At 46.8% G+C, this 16,750-nt stretch overlaps 1 protein-coding gene across 4 annotated transcripts in view; it reads left to right on the top strand.

Annotated features, from left to right (window-relative positions):
- ELAC2 (elaC ribonuclease Z 2) overlaps positions 1-16,750 on the top strand; it is a 33,555-nt gene that overhangs the window by 15,740 nt on the left and 1,065 nt on the right. For 2 of the 4 annotated variants that reach the window (XM_060204446.1, XM_016186486.2), the window contains exons 9-24: positions 561-619; positions 711-783; positions 1,673-1,785; positions 2,991-3,086; positions 5,472-5,610; positions 5,732-5,817; positions 6,171-6,289; positions 8,413-8,509; positions 9,589-9,727; positions 10,966-11,004; positions 11,147-11,256; positions 12,686-12,785; positions 12,864-12,984; positions 13,172-13,250; positions 14,399-14,543; positions 15,457-15,678. In XM_060204446.1, coding sequence (XP_060060429.1) covers positions 561-619; positions 711-783; positions 1,673-1,785; positions 2,991-3,086; positions 5,472-5,610; positions 5,732-5,817; positions 6,171-6,289; positions 8,413-8,509; positions 9,589-9,727; positions 10,966-11,004; positions 11,147-11,256; positions 12,686-12,785; positions 12,864-12,984; positions 13,172-13,250; positions 14,399-14,543; positions 15,457-15,678 — 1,737 coding nt within the window. Of the gene's footprint in view, positions 1-560; positions 620-710; positions 784-1,672; positions 1,786-2,990; positions 3,087-5,471; positions 5,611-5,731; positions 5,818-6,170; positions 6,290-8,412; positions 8,510-9,588; positions 9,728-10,965; positions 11,005-11,146; positions 11,257-12,685; positions 12,786-12,863; positions 12,985-13,079; positions 13,251-14,398; positions 14,544-15,456; positions 16,142-16,750 lie in introns of those variants that run through there. The other 2 variants (XM_007519189.3, XM_060204447.1) reach the window with 2 other exon arrangements.

Genomic DNA, 16,750 nt, shown 5'->3' with positions numbered 1-16,750 from the left:
GGCTGCAGGACACATGGGCCAGGTGGTGGCGCACCTGGTTGAGTGCATGTGTTACACTGTGCAAAGACCCAGGTTCGAGCCTCTGGTCCCTACCTGCAGTGGGAAAGCTTTTGCATGTGGTGAAGCAGGGCTGAAGGTGTCTCTCTCTCTCCCACCCCCTCAATTTTTGGCTGTCTCTATCCAATAAATAAAGATAAGAATAATAATTAAGGGAGTCGGGCGGTAGCGCAGCGGGTTAAGCGCACGTGGCGCAAAGCACAAGGACCTGCATAAGGATCCTGGTTCGAGCCCCCAGCTCCCCACCTGCAGGGGAGTCACTTCACAGGCGGTGAAGCAGGTCTGCAGGTATGTCTCTTTCTCCCCCCCTCTGTCTTCCCCTCCTCTCTCCATTTCTCTCTGTCCTATCTAACAACATCAGTTAACAATAATAACTACAACAATAAAACAACAAGGGCAACAAAAGGAAATAAATACAAAAATTTTTAAAAGAATAATAATTAAAAAAAAAAACTAAGTTTCTTTAGCCATTGCAGTTACATTTTAATTTCTCTTTGTTGCAGCTGCACTTGAAGAAAGGAAGCTTCTTGGTACTTAAAGCAAAGCAGCTGGGCCTCCCAGTGTGAGTGTTGTGGGTGTGACAGTCAGGGATGCCCAGGGTAGCCTTTGTTCAGAAGCTCCACCTCTCATGGAAGCTTGCTTCTTCATTGTAGTGGGACAGCTGCCATCGCCCCCATCATCGCTGCTGTCAAGGATGGGAAGAGCGTCACTTTTGAAGGAAGAGAGGTGAGAGGAGCCATTTTTACATTTCATGTAAAGCCTGGGACACTAGACAGAGTTGCTGTCTGTTTTAAATCGGTACATTTTTTTTTTTTAAGTCATTTAGTAATGAGTTACAAGATTGTAAGATAATAGGGATATAATTCCACCCAGTAATTTCCAGAGTTCTGTGTCGCATCCCCCCCATTGGAGTATGCCCTATTCTTTATCCCTCTCTGGGAGTATGGACCAAAATTCTTCATGGGTGCAGAAGATGGAAGGTCTGGCTTCTGTAATTATTTCTCTGCTGGACATGGGTATTGGCAGATCAGTCCATACCCCCAGCCTGTTTCTGTCTTTCCCTAGTGTGGTAGGGCCCTGGAGAGGTGTGACTTTGGGACACATTAGTGAGGTCGCCTGTCTAGAGAAGTCAGGTTGGAATCATAGTAGCAGCAGCCTAGATTTCATCATTTTGCTTAAGTGCTAAACTGTGCTCTTTTATCTAGAGTTGTCTTACGTGTCAACACTGGTTGCATTTGGGCATTTCTATAAATTGTTTATGTAGAATCCCATTCATTGGTCTTCCTCCTAATAAGATAGGTGCTTTGCCTTGTACTTGAGTCCAGGGCAGTGTTTAACAACAGACCGTATAAAGATAAGTTTTGGGTCCATGGCCCAAAATGAATGTGACCCGTGCCTTCCTGAGATATCTTCGCTGGTGTCTACTTCAGGTCTTCTGCAAGCTAGCTGCTACCTAAGTAGAAGCAGAGACTGGAGGGTAAAGGCAGTGATCCATAAGTTGGCTTTGTGCTCCTTCAGTAAATCCGGCACCATCCGCCTATGATCTGAAGGTCACTGGACAGAGCTGCCGAGCTGTGCCTGCACTGAGAACATCCTAAACTCAATGATTTTGCAGATTTTACCTGAAGAGCTCTGTACTCCTCCGGATCCTGGTATTGCTTTTATTGTGATAGAATGTCCAGATGAAGGCTTCATCCAACCCATCTGTGAGAATACTGAGTTCAAGAGGTAATGAGGGTCATGGCTCTCAAAGCCCCGCCCAGCATCTACACAGGTGGTCTGTCCCCCTTTGACCTGCAGTTGTCTAAGGCGGAGAGCTCTCTGGGATTGATTGCTGAGTCTAGTCTTCCCTCAGGGCTAGTCCTACTGGCAAGTTGTTTGCCGCTCTTGATGTAACAACTTTTTGAGGTACACACACACACACACACACACACACACACAAACTGCAGACTCAGAAATAATCAGTGGCTACCGATTTAAGTCTAGGATAAATCCTCGAATTTTTGAGCTGTGATTAATACCCTTCATCATCATCATTTCTAGAATCTTCTTACCTAAGTGAATTTCTCGATATATTTTGTACTGTATTAAGATGAATGAGATAGGCTTGAAGCATCTTAGAAGTGTTGTAGGTATGTCTAGTGTTGAAACAGTTAAAGAGAGTCCGCCAGGGGGGTATCTTTGTTTTAATGGCCAGAGTGCTATTCTCTTTTTGTTCTCCCCCAATTTTTTTTTTTTTTTACCTATTTGGTGGGTCAAGGTTATTCTTTGATGAAATTTTAGACCCATTTACTTTTCCCCTTCTATTCTTAATGATATTTATTAATGTCTATCTTATCTCTGACTTTTTTTTTGCATTTTTCATTCATTGTATTTATCATAGCAAGTCCTACGCACTTAACTATTGTTTTTCCTTTTCTTCTTCAGTATTTTAATTACTTTATCTTTTTAGTGAGAGAAATACAGACAGACAGATAGACAGGAAGGGACCAGAGCACTACTTTAGCTGTGTGTCTTAAGATGCTGCTAAGATTGGAACTTGGGACTTCAGAGGCAGGCATGAATGTCTTTTGTAAAACCGTTATATATTCCCCTGCCAATCCACAGTGAGCTTTTTTTTTTTTTTAAAGTAAGGGTATCAGAAGTTCTTCCTGAGTGCCACTTCATTTTCTTTGGATGAATCTGGGTACCCTCCCCTGCTGGCACAGACTTAATATTTAATCAGCTTGCAGACATCAGAACCACTACATGTGACTGTCAGATGGGAGTCATGCCCCTCCTGCACTGACCACATAGGCCGTTTGTGCATGTTCTGGGTTCGTTTTACTTGACAAAACAAAGCCGTGTGTGTGTGTGTGTGTGTGTGTGTGTGTGTGTGTGTGTGTGTGTGTGTGCGCGCGCACGCACGTGTGTGTGTGTGTTTCTCCTTCCAGGTACCAAGGAAATGCGGATACATCTGTGGCCCTGGTAGTTCATATGACACCAGAGTGTGTGCTCAAGGACAGCAGATACCAGCAGTGGATGGAGAGGTATGGAGCTGGCCCAAGACACGCGGGAGAAGGGACAGCTCCTGCGGGTGTCATATACTCTTTCATCTCCGACTCCTTCACTTTCTGAATTACAGCTCCTGTATTCTGGGGACATCCTTTTTCTGATTCTTGGGTAGAAACACCGCCACTAGGTGGTACAATGGATGAAAGCTAGGGCCGGAGATAAGCAGTTTCTTCCTTCCTTCCTGTCTTTCTTACTTGCCGGACTAGCTTCGTGAATGGAGACAGACGACCCGGGACTCATGGTTGAGCTGTACGCAATATCTCTTTATTCATGCTGAATGCAGCACGATCTAAGCCAAGCTAAGCTAAAACTAACTAAAACTGAAAACAATCTTGTGTGTGTATATATATATATATATATATACATATATATATATATATATATGTATATATATATATATATATATACTAGCCAAGCAGGGTGGGAACAGGATGTGACGTAGAGAGGGTGGAGAGAAAAGTGACTGGTGAATATCAGGGTGTGACAAGGAGAGGGGGCGGAGCAGGCAAGAATTCTGTCACTGAACCACCAGTGCCCTGGAGGGAGGGTGGTGCTTGTTAACAGAGGTTATGTAAATAGAATACAGTGTTAAGCAGGGGGGATTAAACCAAATGAAACAGAAGGAGTTTTTAAAAGCAGAATTAGAAGCATACCAACACTTCCTTCCTTTCTTTCTTAAGCAATTTCTTTCTCCTTTCCTTCCTTCTTACCTTCCTTTTTTAAATTTTGTATTAGTGATTTAATAATGATTAACAAGACTATAAGATAAACAGAGGTAAAATGCTATACAGTTCCCACCTCCAGAGTTCCGTGACCCATCCCCTCCACTGGAAGTTTCCCTGTTCTTTATTCCTCTGGGAGCGTGGACCCAGGATCATTACGGGGTGTAGAAGGTGGGAGGTCTGGCTTCTGTAACTGCTTCTCCGCTGGACATGGACATTGGCAAGTTGATCCACACCCCCAGCCTGTCTCTCTGTTTCCTTAGTGGGGCAGGGCTCCTGGAGGTGAGGTTCTGGGACACATTGTTGAGGTTGTCTGCCACGGGAAGTCAGGATGGTATGTAGTTTCTGGGCTCTAACGCTGAATTCTTTCGGATCCTGAGCTTACTTTTTTTTTTTTTTTTACTCCATGTGTATCTCTTAAAGAAGAGACTTGTGTGTACCAAGTAATGATGTCATTTATTGAACACTCCCTACTGGCAATATAAATAATATTTGTTTATTTCCCCTTTTTTCCCTCTCCCCCCCCCCCAGTCATTTTTATTGGTGAAGTAGTTGTTTACAACAGTTGTTGACATGGGTAATATTTCTTATCTGTTCGTGAGGAGTATCTGCACACCATTTTCTTTAATATTCCCAATAGCCCTGTGAGGCAGATGGCCTACAACATTTAGGAACTAAAAGGACAGATTGCTTAACTTTGACATCTTGATGCCATTAGCCAAGGCTGGCACCAGGTAGAAGGAATTCTCCAACTGAAGCCCCAAGCGCCAGGCATTTGAGCCCACATCCCCTTTTGCTTCTTCTCTCCTTTTTTTTCTTTTTCTTTTTTTTTTTTTTCTTCCAGGGTTATTGCTGGGCTTGGTGCCTGCACCATGAATCCACTGCTCCTGGAGGCCATTTTTCCCCCCTTTTGTTGCCCTTGTTGTTGTAGCCTCGTTGTGGTCATCACCATTGCCATCGTTGATGTTGTTCATTGTTGGACAGGACAGAGAGAAATGGAGAGAGGAGGGGAAGACAGAGGGGGAGAGAAAGATAGACACCCGCAGACATGCTTCACCGCCTGTGAAGCAACTCCCCTGCAGGTGGGGAGCTGGGGGCTCGAACCGGGATCCCTACGCCGGTCCCTGCGCCTTGCGCCACATGCGCCCAACCCACTGCACCACCGCCCGACCCCCTCCTCCTTTTTTTCTTTAGCACCAACTGTATCTTGCTCTTCAACTAATTTTCCTGCTGTTCTTTTAGAGTTTAAGGTTTATTATTATTATATTTATAAAATGGAGGTATTGATAAGACCATAGGATAAGAGGGGTACAATTCCACACTGTTTCTACCCCATAATCCATCTTGTTCCCAAAATGCCATTTGTAGACTCAGACCATTAAACAGTTCTTGTTTTTATCAGTAGTCTTTCCAACACACACACACAAACACACGTATTTGAGTTTGGGGAAGGGGGAAAAAAAAACCAAAAAACTAGTCTGAGATAGAAGTAACATGTTGCTTGCTGGCCATTTAGTGCCAGTCTTTTTTTTGGACAAGTCACCTACTCTGTTTGAATCTATGAACGCACGTTACGCCATCGCCGAGATGGACTATTTCCTGAAAGTTACTGTAAATGCAGCGACTGCTTCATCTTAGGTTTGGCCCTGAGACCCAGCATCTGATTTTGAATGAAACTTGTGCATCAGTCCACAACCTCCGTAGCCACAAGATTCAAACACAACTCAACCTCATCCATCCGGACATCTTCCCACCACTTGTTGACTTCAGCTGTAAGGTAGTGTCACAGAATGCTCACCATCGGTCAGACCCCTCTCCTTTCTCTCTCTCTCTCTCTCTCTCTCTCTCTCTCTCTCTTTCTCTCTCTCTCTCCACAGAGCATGTTTTCTCTCTTTCAGGAAGCAGATACTGACTTCAGTGTACCCACAGTGCGGGGTAAATGCCTCCTCAAATACCAGTTACGTCCTAAGAGGGAGTGGCAGAGGTGAGTGGTTCTGAGTTCATAGGGTCATGCTAGATGTTGGCACTTCTAGACATCAGGAAGGCTGTACCGGAGGCCAGCCCAGTCTCAGGAGTTAGTAGTGTAAGGACTCTGGGGATTTGAGCTGGGCTGTGCTGTGGCATTTTAGTTATTCAGGACTCCAGAAATCCTCCCTCACTTAGCTGAGAAAAGTTCCATAAGAGAACAGCACTCTGGAAAGTCTTGTCTCCTTGGTCTTTCCTCTGGACGGGCAAGAACTTCTTGCAGCTTGCCTCCACCGATTGACTCTGGAGATCCACCAGCTTGGGGAGGCTGCATGGCCATTTTGGTCTCCTGACTGACTTTCCTCTCTGTAGGGATGCCATCATCACTTGCAATCAGGACGAATTCATAACGGAGGCACTGGAGTGCCCCGGATTCAAAGAGAGCATCCAAGAATACAGGCAGACTGTGCAGCATAGTCCCACCCCTGCAGGTGAGGAAAGTCTAGTAGGAATTACCTCTCTCACCTCACCTTCTTCTGTACATGTTCACATAGCACTAAGGACGGGGTCAGTCTAACTCAGTCTAACCAGATTTATTTAGCCCAGTGTTTCTCTAGTCTCGTTCAGAAAACACCAGAGCTTTCCGCCCCCTCAGAACTTTTAACATGGGTATGTTTGCTGTTGTCATGTAGACATCTTAAAAGGCACATGGTTGTAGGGGGCACTGTGTGGAATGAAATGTTTTGTTTCTTTATTGGGGGATTAATGGTTTACAGTTGACAGTAATATACAATAATCTGTACGTGCATAACATTTTCACATAACAGTATAACCCCCGCTAAGTCCTTCTCTGCCATCATGTTCCAGCACCTGAACCTTGTCCCGCCCCCACCCCAGAGTCTTTTACTTTGGTGCAGTGGAAAGAAATTTGACTGGAGCTTAAATTGGGGTCTAGTCCTGACTTTTCTATAAGTATCCACGTGAGCTTTCAGCCATGTCCCACCTTGCTCAGTTTCCACTGCCCCATCAGTCAGTATAGATAAGGGAGCTTTTGGGGCAGGGGAAATAGCATAATGGTTATGCAAACAGACTCTCGTGCCTAAGTCCCAGGTTTAATCCTCCACGCCACTATAAGCCAGAGCTGAGCGGTGCTCTGGTGTTTCTGTCTCTCTCTCAAAAATAAAATAAATAAAAATATTTTTTTAAAAAAGCGGGAGTTAGGCAGTAGCGCAGCGGGTTAAGTGCGCGGGTCACAAAGCTCAAGGACCAACGTAAGGATCCTGCTTCGAGCCCCGGCTCCCCACCTGCAGGGGAGTCGCTTCACAAGCGGTGAAGCAGGTCTGCAGCTGTCTGACTTTCTCTCCCCCCTCTCTGTCTTCCCCTCCTCTCTCCATCCTATCCAATAATGACAACAACAATAATAAATACAGCAATAAAACAACAAGGGCAACAAAAGGGAAAATAAATATTTTTTAAAAAGCAAGGGACTTTGAGCACTTTGCTTTAAAAAAAAAAGATAAGGGAGCTTTGTAGGGTACTTTCAACTGATGGTAAAGATTGAGAATGTTGGGAATCAACACAAGGCAGGCAGGTGGGGAGTTTAGCCAAATGTGAAGCTCTCCATGAAACTCAAGAGATGTTCAGAGGAGGAAGACAGGCAAATGGAAATCCTCACTTTTTTTTTTTTTTTTTTTTTTTGCTTCCAGGGTTATTGATGGGTTTCAGTGCCAGCACTACGAATCCACTGATCCTGGTGGCCATTTTTGCCATTTTATTGATATGGGCAGAGAGAAATAAAAAGGGGGAGGGAGAGAGAACGATGTGTACACCTGCTTCACCACTTGTGTAGCACCCCCACCCCCCCCACCCCCCACCCCCCGTTGCAAGTAGGGAGCCAGGGGCTGGAACCTGGTACTTGTGCTTTGTACTGTGTGTGTTTAACCAGGTGCACCACCACCCAGCCCTCCCTCTTTACCTCCTCTTGACGTGGCCTCCTTCTTATCTGTTTCGGGAAGACTGACTTCCCTGCCTTCACTTTCCCTAAGTTTGTGATTGGATTTCTGACTTAACTTCTATATTAAAGGTCCATTGAGATTATGCTTACAAACGGCACACACATCCACAGACCGGATCTGGTTAGGCTCCATGAGACTGAAATGTGTTTTAGAATCTGATCTCCCTGAATTGGACTCTGGCCTCTTAACATTTCCTGTTTCTGCAGCACCACTTCTCTGAGCCTGCTTCCTTTCCTGTGAACCTGGGCATTGCCTCTCCTACCCTCCAGGGCTCCTGTGAGCACATGTAGGAAGTACAGGTCTGGTAGTTAAGAGAGGGTGGGCACCAGTTCTTACAGTACAAGAAGATTCATAGAAGTCTCCTTGGCCACTGAGAAGACGTAGAGCAGTTCTCTCAAAGAAAGGGCTTTTCGAGTTCTCTCGCTCCCTTCCAGATGACCCTTGCCTCACAAAAGAGCCTGTGTCACTCATCGAGAGCCTTTGCCTGGCTGGTCCACAAGTCCCTCCTGGGAAACTGGATTTTCTCACCTCATGGCTGAATGCTGACTTATTTTTGAACTGAAAAAATGAACTCTTGTACTTGTTTTATCTTCCCATAGAGAAAAGAAGCCAGTACCCAGAAGTCGTCTTCCTTGGAACAGGGTCTGCCATCCCAATGAAGATTCGAAACGTCAGCGCCACGCTTGTCAACATAAGGTAGTTCCTGCTCTCCCAGGCAGAAGTCTCACCACTGTTTCACAGCGCTCTGACTGACCTCTCTGTAGCCAGTAGCCAGAAGGCAGGAGGCAAAATCGAGAGAGTACGCTAAAAAAAAAAAAAAAATCATTCAATCAAGGGACTGAATGTGTTTAAATGAACACACATACCTCAGCCATAATTTCACACCAGCAGACACTAGAAAAGAGGGTAAAATTAAAGAGCAGTTGTTACCACACCAGCTCACTCTGGACCTGCCATTTTTCGGTTCTGAGACGTAGAGACACTTACAGTATTAATACTATTTCCTTTTCAAATTAACTTGCTGGGTGGAATAGTTCTTTAGAAAATTTCACCTGAGGGGAATCAGGTGGTAGCGCAGTGGGTTAAGCACATGTGGCGCGAAGCACAAGGACGTAAGGATCCCGGTTCGAATCCCCGAATCCCCACCTGCAGGAGAGTCGCTTCACAGGTAGTGAAGCAGGTCTGCAGGTGTCTGTCTTTCTCTCCCCCTCTCTATCTTCCCCTCCTTTCTCCATTTCTCTCTGTCCTGTCCAGTGATGATGACATCAATAACTACAACAACAATAAAAAAACAACAAGGACAACAAAAGGGAAAAGAAATAAATGTTAAAAAGAAAAAACGAGAATTTAGCCTGAGGGGCAGGCTACGTATGTTGCACCCAGTAAAGCCTACATGCCACTAGGCCTGGGTTCTAGTTTCACAAGCAGTGCTATTAAGTGTAAAAAGCAAACAATAAACAAAAAGAAGAAGAAATTGCTTGTTCCTTGATGGAACAACAACAACATCAGCAATAACAACAAGGGCGGCAAAAATGGGGGGGGGTGGCCCTCCAGGAGCAATCGATACATAGTGTAGCCTCAGCGATAACCCTAGAGGCAAAAAAACAAAGAAGGAGGAGGAGGAGGAGGCTGGAGGAAGAAGTAGTAGTAGTTATGTAAGACAGATCACCACAGCTATTTCCTGCTCTACTCAGAGACGAAATGCTAGCCCCCTCCCCCTCCATCCCCACCAGCGTCTGTCTAATGCATGACCGACCCTCTGCTCTTGTTTATAGCCCTGACAAGTCCCTGATGCTGGACTGTGGTGAGGGCACCTTTGGGCAGCTGTGCCGTCACTACGGGGATGAAGTGGACAGGGTCCTGGGCAGCCTTGCAGCTGTGTTTGTGTCCCACATGCATGCAGACCACCACACAGTGAGTGCTGGGAGGTGTGCGGGCAGGGGATGGAAGTGGGAGGTTTACAGGGCCCCAGGATATAGGCAGCTGGACACACTGTACTATCCTACTGCTTTTTTAAAAAAATATATATATATATAATTTATTCATGAGAAAGATAGGAGGAGAGAGAGAAAGACCTAGACATCATTCTGGTATGTTTGCTGCCAGGGATTGAACTCAAGACCTCACACTTGAGAGTCCAGTGCTTTATCCACTGTGTCACCTCCCGGACCACCTCCTACTGCTTCTTGTCCCCCCCTCCTCTTTTCTTTGCCTCCAAGGTTATCCCTGGGGCTCAGTGCCTGCACTACAGACCCACTGCTCCTGGCGGCCATTTTTTCCATCTTATTGGCTAGGACAGAGAGAAACTGAGAGAGAAGGAAGGGTGATAGAGAGGAAAGAGAGAGAGAGAGACGCCTGCAAACCTGCCTCACCGCTTGTGAAGTGACCCCCCCACACACACACACATACAGGTGGGGGTCCGGGGGCTCGAACTGGGATCCTCATTCGAGCGAGTCTTCATACTGTGTACGTTTCACCGGGTGCTTCACCGCACGCCCCCGGTTCTTCCGTTTTTTAAATTTGCTTAAAGCTTTTGCTTTTCACCTCTCGCTGGCTAATGGTGCTTTTGAAACAAAACAAAACAAGACCATAATAGGCACTCTGCTCCACTTAAGGCCTTGCTTTTGATTTCTCTAATAGACACGTGTATGTATATATGTGTGTATTGAGTTTCACATGAGTTAGAGAAAAGGAAAGAGACAAGGCAGAGTGTCACTGCAGTACTCGTAGTGCTGGGGGTGGCATTCTGGTCCCATACCAGTTGAGCCACTCACCTGGCTACAGGACCTTGTCTTTCTGTTTGCTCTGCTGTCTTTGGGCAGTTGGAATTTTCCTTCATCTATCTTGTGAATGTTGCTTTCTAAACACTCTACTCAGAGGAAACTTTGACAGATTTCCTGAGTGGGAGACGTGGTCCTTTCAGAGCTGCTGATACCAGACCACTACTATCTCCTGGTCACATTGCCTGTGATACTTCAGTATTGTGGGTCCGTCCATGCCGGCCCTCAGCTCCAATGACAGTGTTAGAGGAATGGCGGTCAGTAGCGAGCTAAGAACTTCTTCCACAAGACGTTCTAGAACCCTAGAACAACAACCCGCAGAAGAACGTGGAGTCTGTATGTGGCTAATCCACTGTCTGTTTTCATTGCCAGGGCTTGATACATATCCTGCTGGAGAGAGAGCGAGCTTTGGTGAGTGAATAATCTGAGTTTGGGTGAATTCTACAGAAACAAGCAACACCTTCCCCCATTCTAGGAGACATTTTTTTTTTTTAATTTTTTTTATGAAGATGCTTTGTTGTCGTTGGTTTGACTCTCGATTTGGCTGTTTCAGGCAAGTCTAGAAAAGCCATTTCACCCTTTGCTAGTGGTTGCTCCCAAGCAGCTTGGAGCCTGGATTCACCAGTACCACAACCAGTGCCAGCAGATTCTACATCACATGAGGTGAGTGAGTGCCTGCAGCCTGGCCCCTGAGGCTTGTTGTCTTCTGCCTCTTACACACAAGTGCAAGGACTGCCACTGGGGCAGCTAGTGGTAACCCAGCCACTTTGCCCTTGACATAGTCTGGGATGGTGGAAGCAAGGGAGAAATACTTTTGACTTGAGGGGAAACTATTCAGTGATTCCTGTTTAAGTGTTTGAATCAACCCTCCCTCCCTCCCTTCCTTCCTACCTACCTTCCTTCCTTCCTGCTTTGGCTCATCGTGGTGTGTGGAATCAACCCTAGACTTTGGAGTCAAAGACATTTTGTATAACCATTATGCCATCTTCCCTGACCTTATCAGAATTTTTTTCTCATTACCTGGGGCCTTGGGGAACGGGTGTGTGTGTGTGTGTGTGTGTGTGTGTGTGTGTGTGTGTGTGTGTGTGTGTGTGTGTATGTGTGTTTTGTTTTCTGTCTTTGGAGAATCTGGCTTGGTTCTTTGTGACGAGTTTTCTCCATGTATATTCTAAATTATATTTCTTAGACCTAGCAAAATAGTTCACTTGGAAAGGTCCCCGCTTTGGCATGTAACAAGACTCTGGCTCAAGCCTAGCCCTCAAGTACTTGGGGGAGAATCTGTGTCGTGGACTGGGTTTTTTTTTTTTGTTGTTGTTGTTGTTGTTCTTTGTTTGGTTGGCTTTGTTTGATTTTGTTTTTTCACTAAGGCACTGCTCAGCTCTGGTTTATGGCAGTGCTAAGGATTGAACCTGATTTTTGGTGCCTCAGGCATGAAAAGCTTTTGGCATAACCATTATGCTGTCTCCCTAGCCCTGTGCTGTGGTCTCTTTCCTCTTCTCCCTCCTATCTCTGAGAAAGCTGGCCCAGAATGGTGAATGAAGCACAAGCAACAACAAAACAATGTATTTTAATACTGATTTTTGAGGTGCTGTACCCAGAGACTTAGGCTTTGATTCATATTAGTTGATTTTATTATTTCATGTTAATTTTTTTAATGCTTATAATTTTTTTTTTAATTGCCACCACGGTTATAGCTGGGGCTTAGTGCCCTGCTACAAATCCACTGCTACTCCCAGTAGCCGTTCCCACCGCTCCCCCCCTTTTTTAAAATTTCTTCATTGGGGGATTAATGGTTTACAGTCAACAGTACAACCCCACTATTAACTCCTCCTCTGCCATCATATTCCAGGCCCTGAGCTTTTTCTCCTTTTCTATTTTGTTTGATAGGACAGAGAAAAATTGAGAGGGATGGGGAAGATAGAGTGAGTGAGTAAGAGACAGAGAGAGAGAGAGTCTTGCAGACCTGCTTCAGCACTTGTGAATCTTTCCCCCTGCAGATTAAGACGGGGGGGGGGGGGGCTTGGCTGGGTCCCTACTCTTGGTACCACGTGCGCACAAACGGCTCCCTGCTTATACAATGCTTTTATCACAGTATGATTCCTGCCAGATGCCTTCAGAAGGGAGCTGAGGGCGCCAGTCCTGAAGATGAAAGGTTGATCCGTTTGTTGTTGGAAAGTTGTGATTTGGAGGAGGTGAGAGGGTGTCCTGAGGCAGGGGAGGGTGTGGCGGGGGTGGGGGGGCATCTGCAGAACTTCCGGTTGCTCTTTTAGTTTCAGACCTGCCTGGTCCGGCACTGTAAGCATGCTTTTGGCTGCGCGCTAGTCCACACCTCCGGCTGGAAAGTAGTTTACTCTGGGGACACCATGCCCTGTGAAGCTCTGGTCCAGATGGGTGAGTAAACAATGGGCTTTGTGAAGCTAGAGAGCAGTTGGCAGAGGTGGCCAACTGTGGTCCCACAGCCTCTGGTTGTGCCCCTCATCTTGCAGACAAACCACAGGGCACAAGAAGCAGCTTTAGACCAAGACCAAGTGCTTCTTGGGCAGAGATCTCTGTTCCTACACCCGTCCTTGCTCCCTAGGGAAAGATGCCACCCTCCTAATACACGAAGCTACATTGGAAGACGGCCTGGAAAGGGAGGCTTTGGAAAAGACACACAGGTAAGAGAGACTACTGAGCCCTTGTCTCCCATTCCTTCCCTTCCTACAAGGCGACGCTTGAAACACGCTTATGTTGTGCCCCTCCACACCCGGCAGTGACTGTCCTGTAATGATACGAGGTCAGCCTACTTCCCACCAAAGGGATTCAGAGCTTCTAAACCTTGATAGGTTCTCTTTGGTACTTTCTGCCTTTATTTCTGTAACGCTTTGAAGACAAGGTTCTAGGGGAGGTAGGTTTCTTTTTTTTTTTTTTAATGATTGCCGAATGTGCCGGGATAAAACAAAAGCCACCTCAGGGAATTGCCAGTGGATATGGAGTTAGGGGTCCTGGATGTGTGACGGAAAGTCAGGAAGACAGCAGAGGTAGCTCACCAGACTTTCATACCCAAGGCCTCAGAAGTACCAGGCTTAGATGCCGGCACCACCATATGCCAGAGTTGAGCGGTGATCTGGTGTCTTGTCTCATAAAGAAGTATTTTTTATGACCTTTATTTATTGGATAGAGACAGCCAGAGGCCTAGAGGGAAAGGAGGGGATAGAAGAGAGACACCTGCAGCATGCCTTCACTACCCTGCAGGTGGGGACCGGCGGCTCAAACCCAGGACCTTTGCACATTGTAACATGTGCACTCAGCCAGGTGTGCCACCACTCAGCCCCAAAAATAAAAAATCTTTAGATGAAATTTATTCCTGGAGCCAGGCAGTGGTACATCCCATAAGGACCCAAATCTGGGTCTTGATATGAAGATCTGGGTTCAGGTCTCTACCTGTAGAGGGTGGCAAAGCAGGCTGCACACTTCTCCCTCCCATTCTTGCCCTATTTCTTTTTACCATAATTTAAAAAAAAAAACAAAAAAACAAAAAAGGCGTATTACCCTTAAGTAAGAAACCTCCTGCTTTTTCTCAGATACTCTCAGTAATGGAAGTTTGATAGCCAGTACAGACGCTGGGCATGGGGTGGGAAGGTAGGGGAGTGTGGAGAAATCTGGCCACCGGAGAGTCTGTTGAGTAACTAAAGACAGTGACTGAGGGCACCTGCCAGCTTTTCCTGGGAGCCTGAGTGGACAGGTTCTGTGCCAGTTCCCTCCTTCGAAGGAGACCTACCCTTCTCTGTTGAGCCGCAGCCTGACTCGGACCCTTCACTTGCAGCACAACCTCACAGGCGATCCGTGTGGGGATGCAGATGAAGGCCGAGTTCATTATGCTGAACCACTTCAGCCAGCGCTATGCCAAGATCCCCCTCTTCAGCCCTGACTTCAACGATAAAGTTGGAATCGCCTTCGATCACATGAAGGTCTGTGGGTGGCAGACGAGCCAGGTGGCATATATATAGGCCAGGGCAGAGAGGGCACTCCCTCGCTCACACTCTGCCGGGGTTCATCGTACATGACCGAGGGTGCCTCTCGCCTCAACATTAAGTCACATGATTCGGTTCAACTCCACACAGTTCCCATCAGGAGTTCTGAATCCCCAGTCCCTCCATTGGAAATTATAGCAGTTCTCCCAAGGGTTCAGATATGGGTTAACTATTACTTCTACAACTATCTGTCTAGATTTGGCCTTTTTTTTTTTTTTTTTTTAAGGTCCCATCTTCTGTTCCTTTCCAAGTCACATATATACCTATTATTATATCTAAGTGACCCTCCCTTTTTCCTTCTCTCATTCCTGATGGAATTTGGAGTTGAGAGTTCTCTGGTCATCTTCCCCCTACCACTTCTCCCCCACTGGGAGTATGGAGAAAATTATTTTTTTTTGGGGGGGGGTGTTCAAAAGGTGGATGGTCTGGCTCCTGTAATTACTTCTCCGCTGCTGGACATGGGTATTGCAACACAGGTCAAAGCCCCTGCACGACCTTCTGGACTGACATTAGCTAGAAGTTGCTGAGAGACCCCAGCCCCCAAGCCTGGTCAGTCCATAAAGTCCTACCTAACTAGGGGCCCCACAGACAGGATTGTTCTCTCCTGAGTGATCATGGGCGAGAGCCTGGCTTGCCTCCCGAGCAGCTCAGTTCTCAAGAGTCTGAAGCGCCTCTACTTCTCAGAGGTCCGTTCAGTTTGCTGCCCTTGGCCAGGAGTTAAGTAAGGAGTCATTTTCCCCCTCCGCCTTTCTTTCTGCTTCCACTCGGTTTTGTATGGGAAGGAATTCGTGGGACTTCCTCACTCTAGCTCAGCCCCCTCTTAAGGTGTGCTGTTCCTCTTGCCATCTAGGTCTGCTTTGGAGACTTCCCAACTGTGCCCAAGCTGAAAGCCCCACTCCAAGCCCTGTTTGCTGAGGACATCGAGGAGATGGAGGAGCGTAGGGGGAAGCGAGAGATGCGGCTGGTGCGGGAGGCCCTCCACGCCATTGAGCAGGCTGGGATACCCGAGGACAGCAAGCCCCAGCAGAAACGGGCCCCCAGGGAAGAGCATCATAGCCCACAGAGCAAGAAGGTCAGGGCACAGTGACGATCCCAGAGTGACCTTGCCCCGTGCAGGCTTGTGGCTCCTGCCCCAACTCACAGGCACCCTGTCTGTTCTCCTTGCTTGGAGATTATCAGAAGTGTGTGTGTGTGCATGTGTGGATTTGGGCCTTGGCTCGGGCTCCCTGCTAAGGACTGACCTGCTAGACTGGTGGTTGGCACGATCGTGGGACAGGACACTGCCAAACAGAAAACAAGACGACAGGGATATGTGTTAACTCACCGCCACAGGTTAAATTTAAAAAAAAATTTTTTAAGGAAGTCATGGAAAAACAAGGTGTACCTGCACTTGTTCTAGCCAAGTTTTTCCCTATGGATACCAGCGGGAGGTCAAATCAGGGACCGTTGGGTTGTAGACACAGAAGTCTAAGGCTCCAAGGCTGAAGGAATAGTATTTCCAAAAACACAGATTGCAATAAAGGTTCCGTTTGGGACGTGAGTGCTTTGCTTTGTCACATTGTCACCCCCCCAAACAGCTATTTTTAACTGTGGGTGACATCAGCTGCTTGGTGTGCCCTGGAGGCCAGCTCAGAGCGGCAAGGATCTTTGGAGCCCGCCCCCCTCCCCCCCAGCCACAGCAACCTAATTTTCTGCCAGAAGCCAACTTGTGCAGGTTCACGGCAGTGAGGTAGCCTCACACACTAGAGAATCTGACTGGCCTGCCACAGGGCTTCCAGGAAACTTCACAAGTCTTCCCAGTCTTCTGCTTGGCCAGTAGATCTGCTCTTCACTACCCACAGTGAGAACCAGAATTAGTCACTGCCCTTAAAGGCAACGGAGAAAAGACCACATCTGACTGGTTCCCTCACTAACTAGCCTCACAGAGGCTAGTGCTTGGAAACCGAGTTATCAAAGAACAAATCTAGTATTTACGGGGTGTTCCTCTCCCCCAGACAGTCACAGAGACTTAAGATACACAGACAAGGAACTTGGCCCTGCCTCCCGGGGACCCTGTCTTCCTCCCAGGGCAACAGAGATTAGCTCCCTTGTTTCCATAGGTTCATTGTTAAAAGAAGGTAGACCATGCTCAGGGATAATAAATC

The sequence above is a fragment of the Erinaceus europaeus genome, chromosome 12 (genome assembly GCF_950295315.1).
Source record: "Erinaceus europaeus chromosome 12, mEriEur2.1, whole genome shotgun sequence".
Taxonomy (NCBI): domain Eukaryota; kingdom Metazoa; phylum Chordata; class Mammalia; order Eulipotyphla; family Erinaceidae; genus Erinaceus; species Erinaceus europaeus.
The sequence above is the reverse complement of the archived record's forward strand: the minus strand, read 5'-3'. Positions and strand labels throughout refer to the sequence as shown.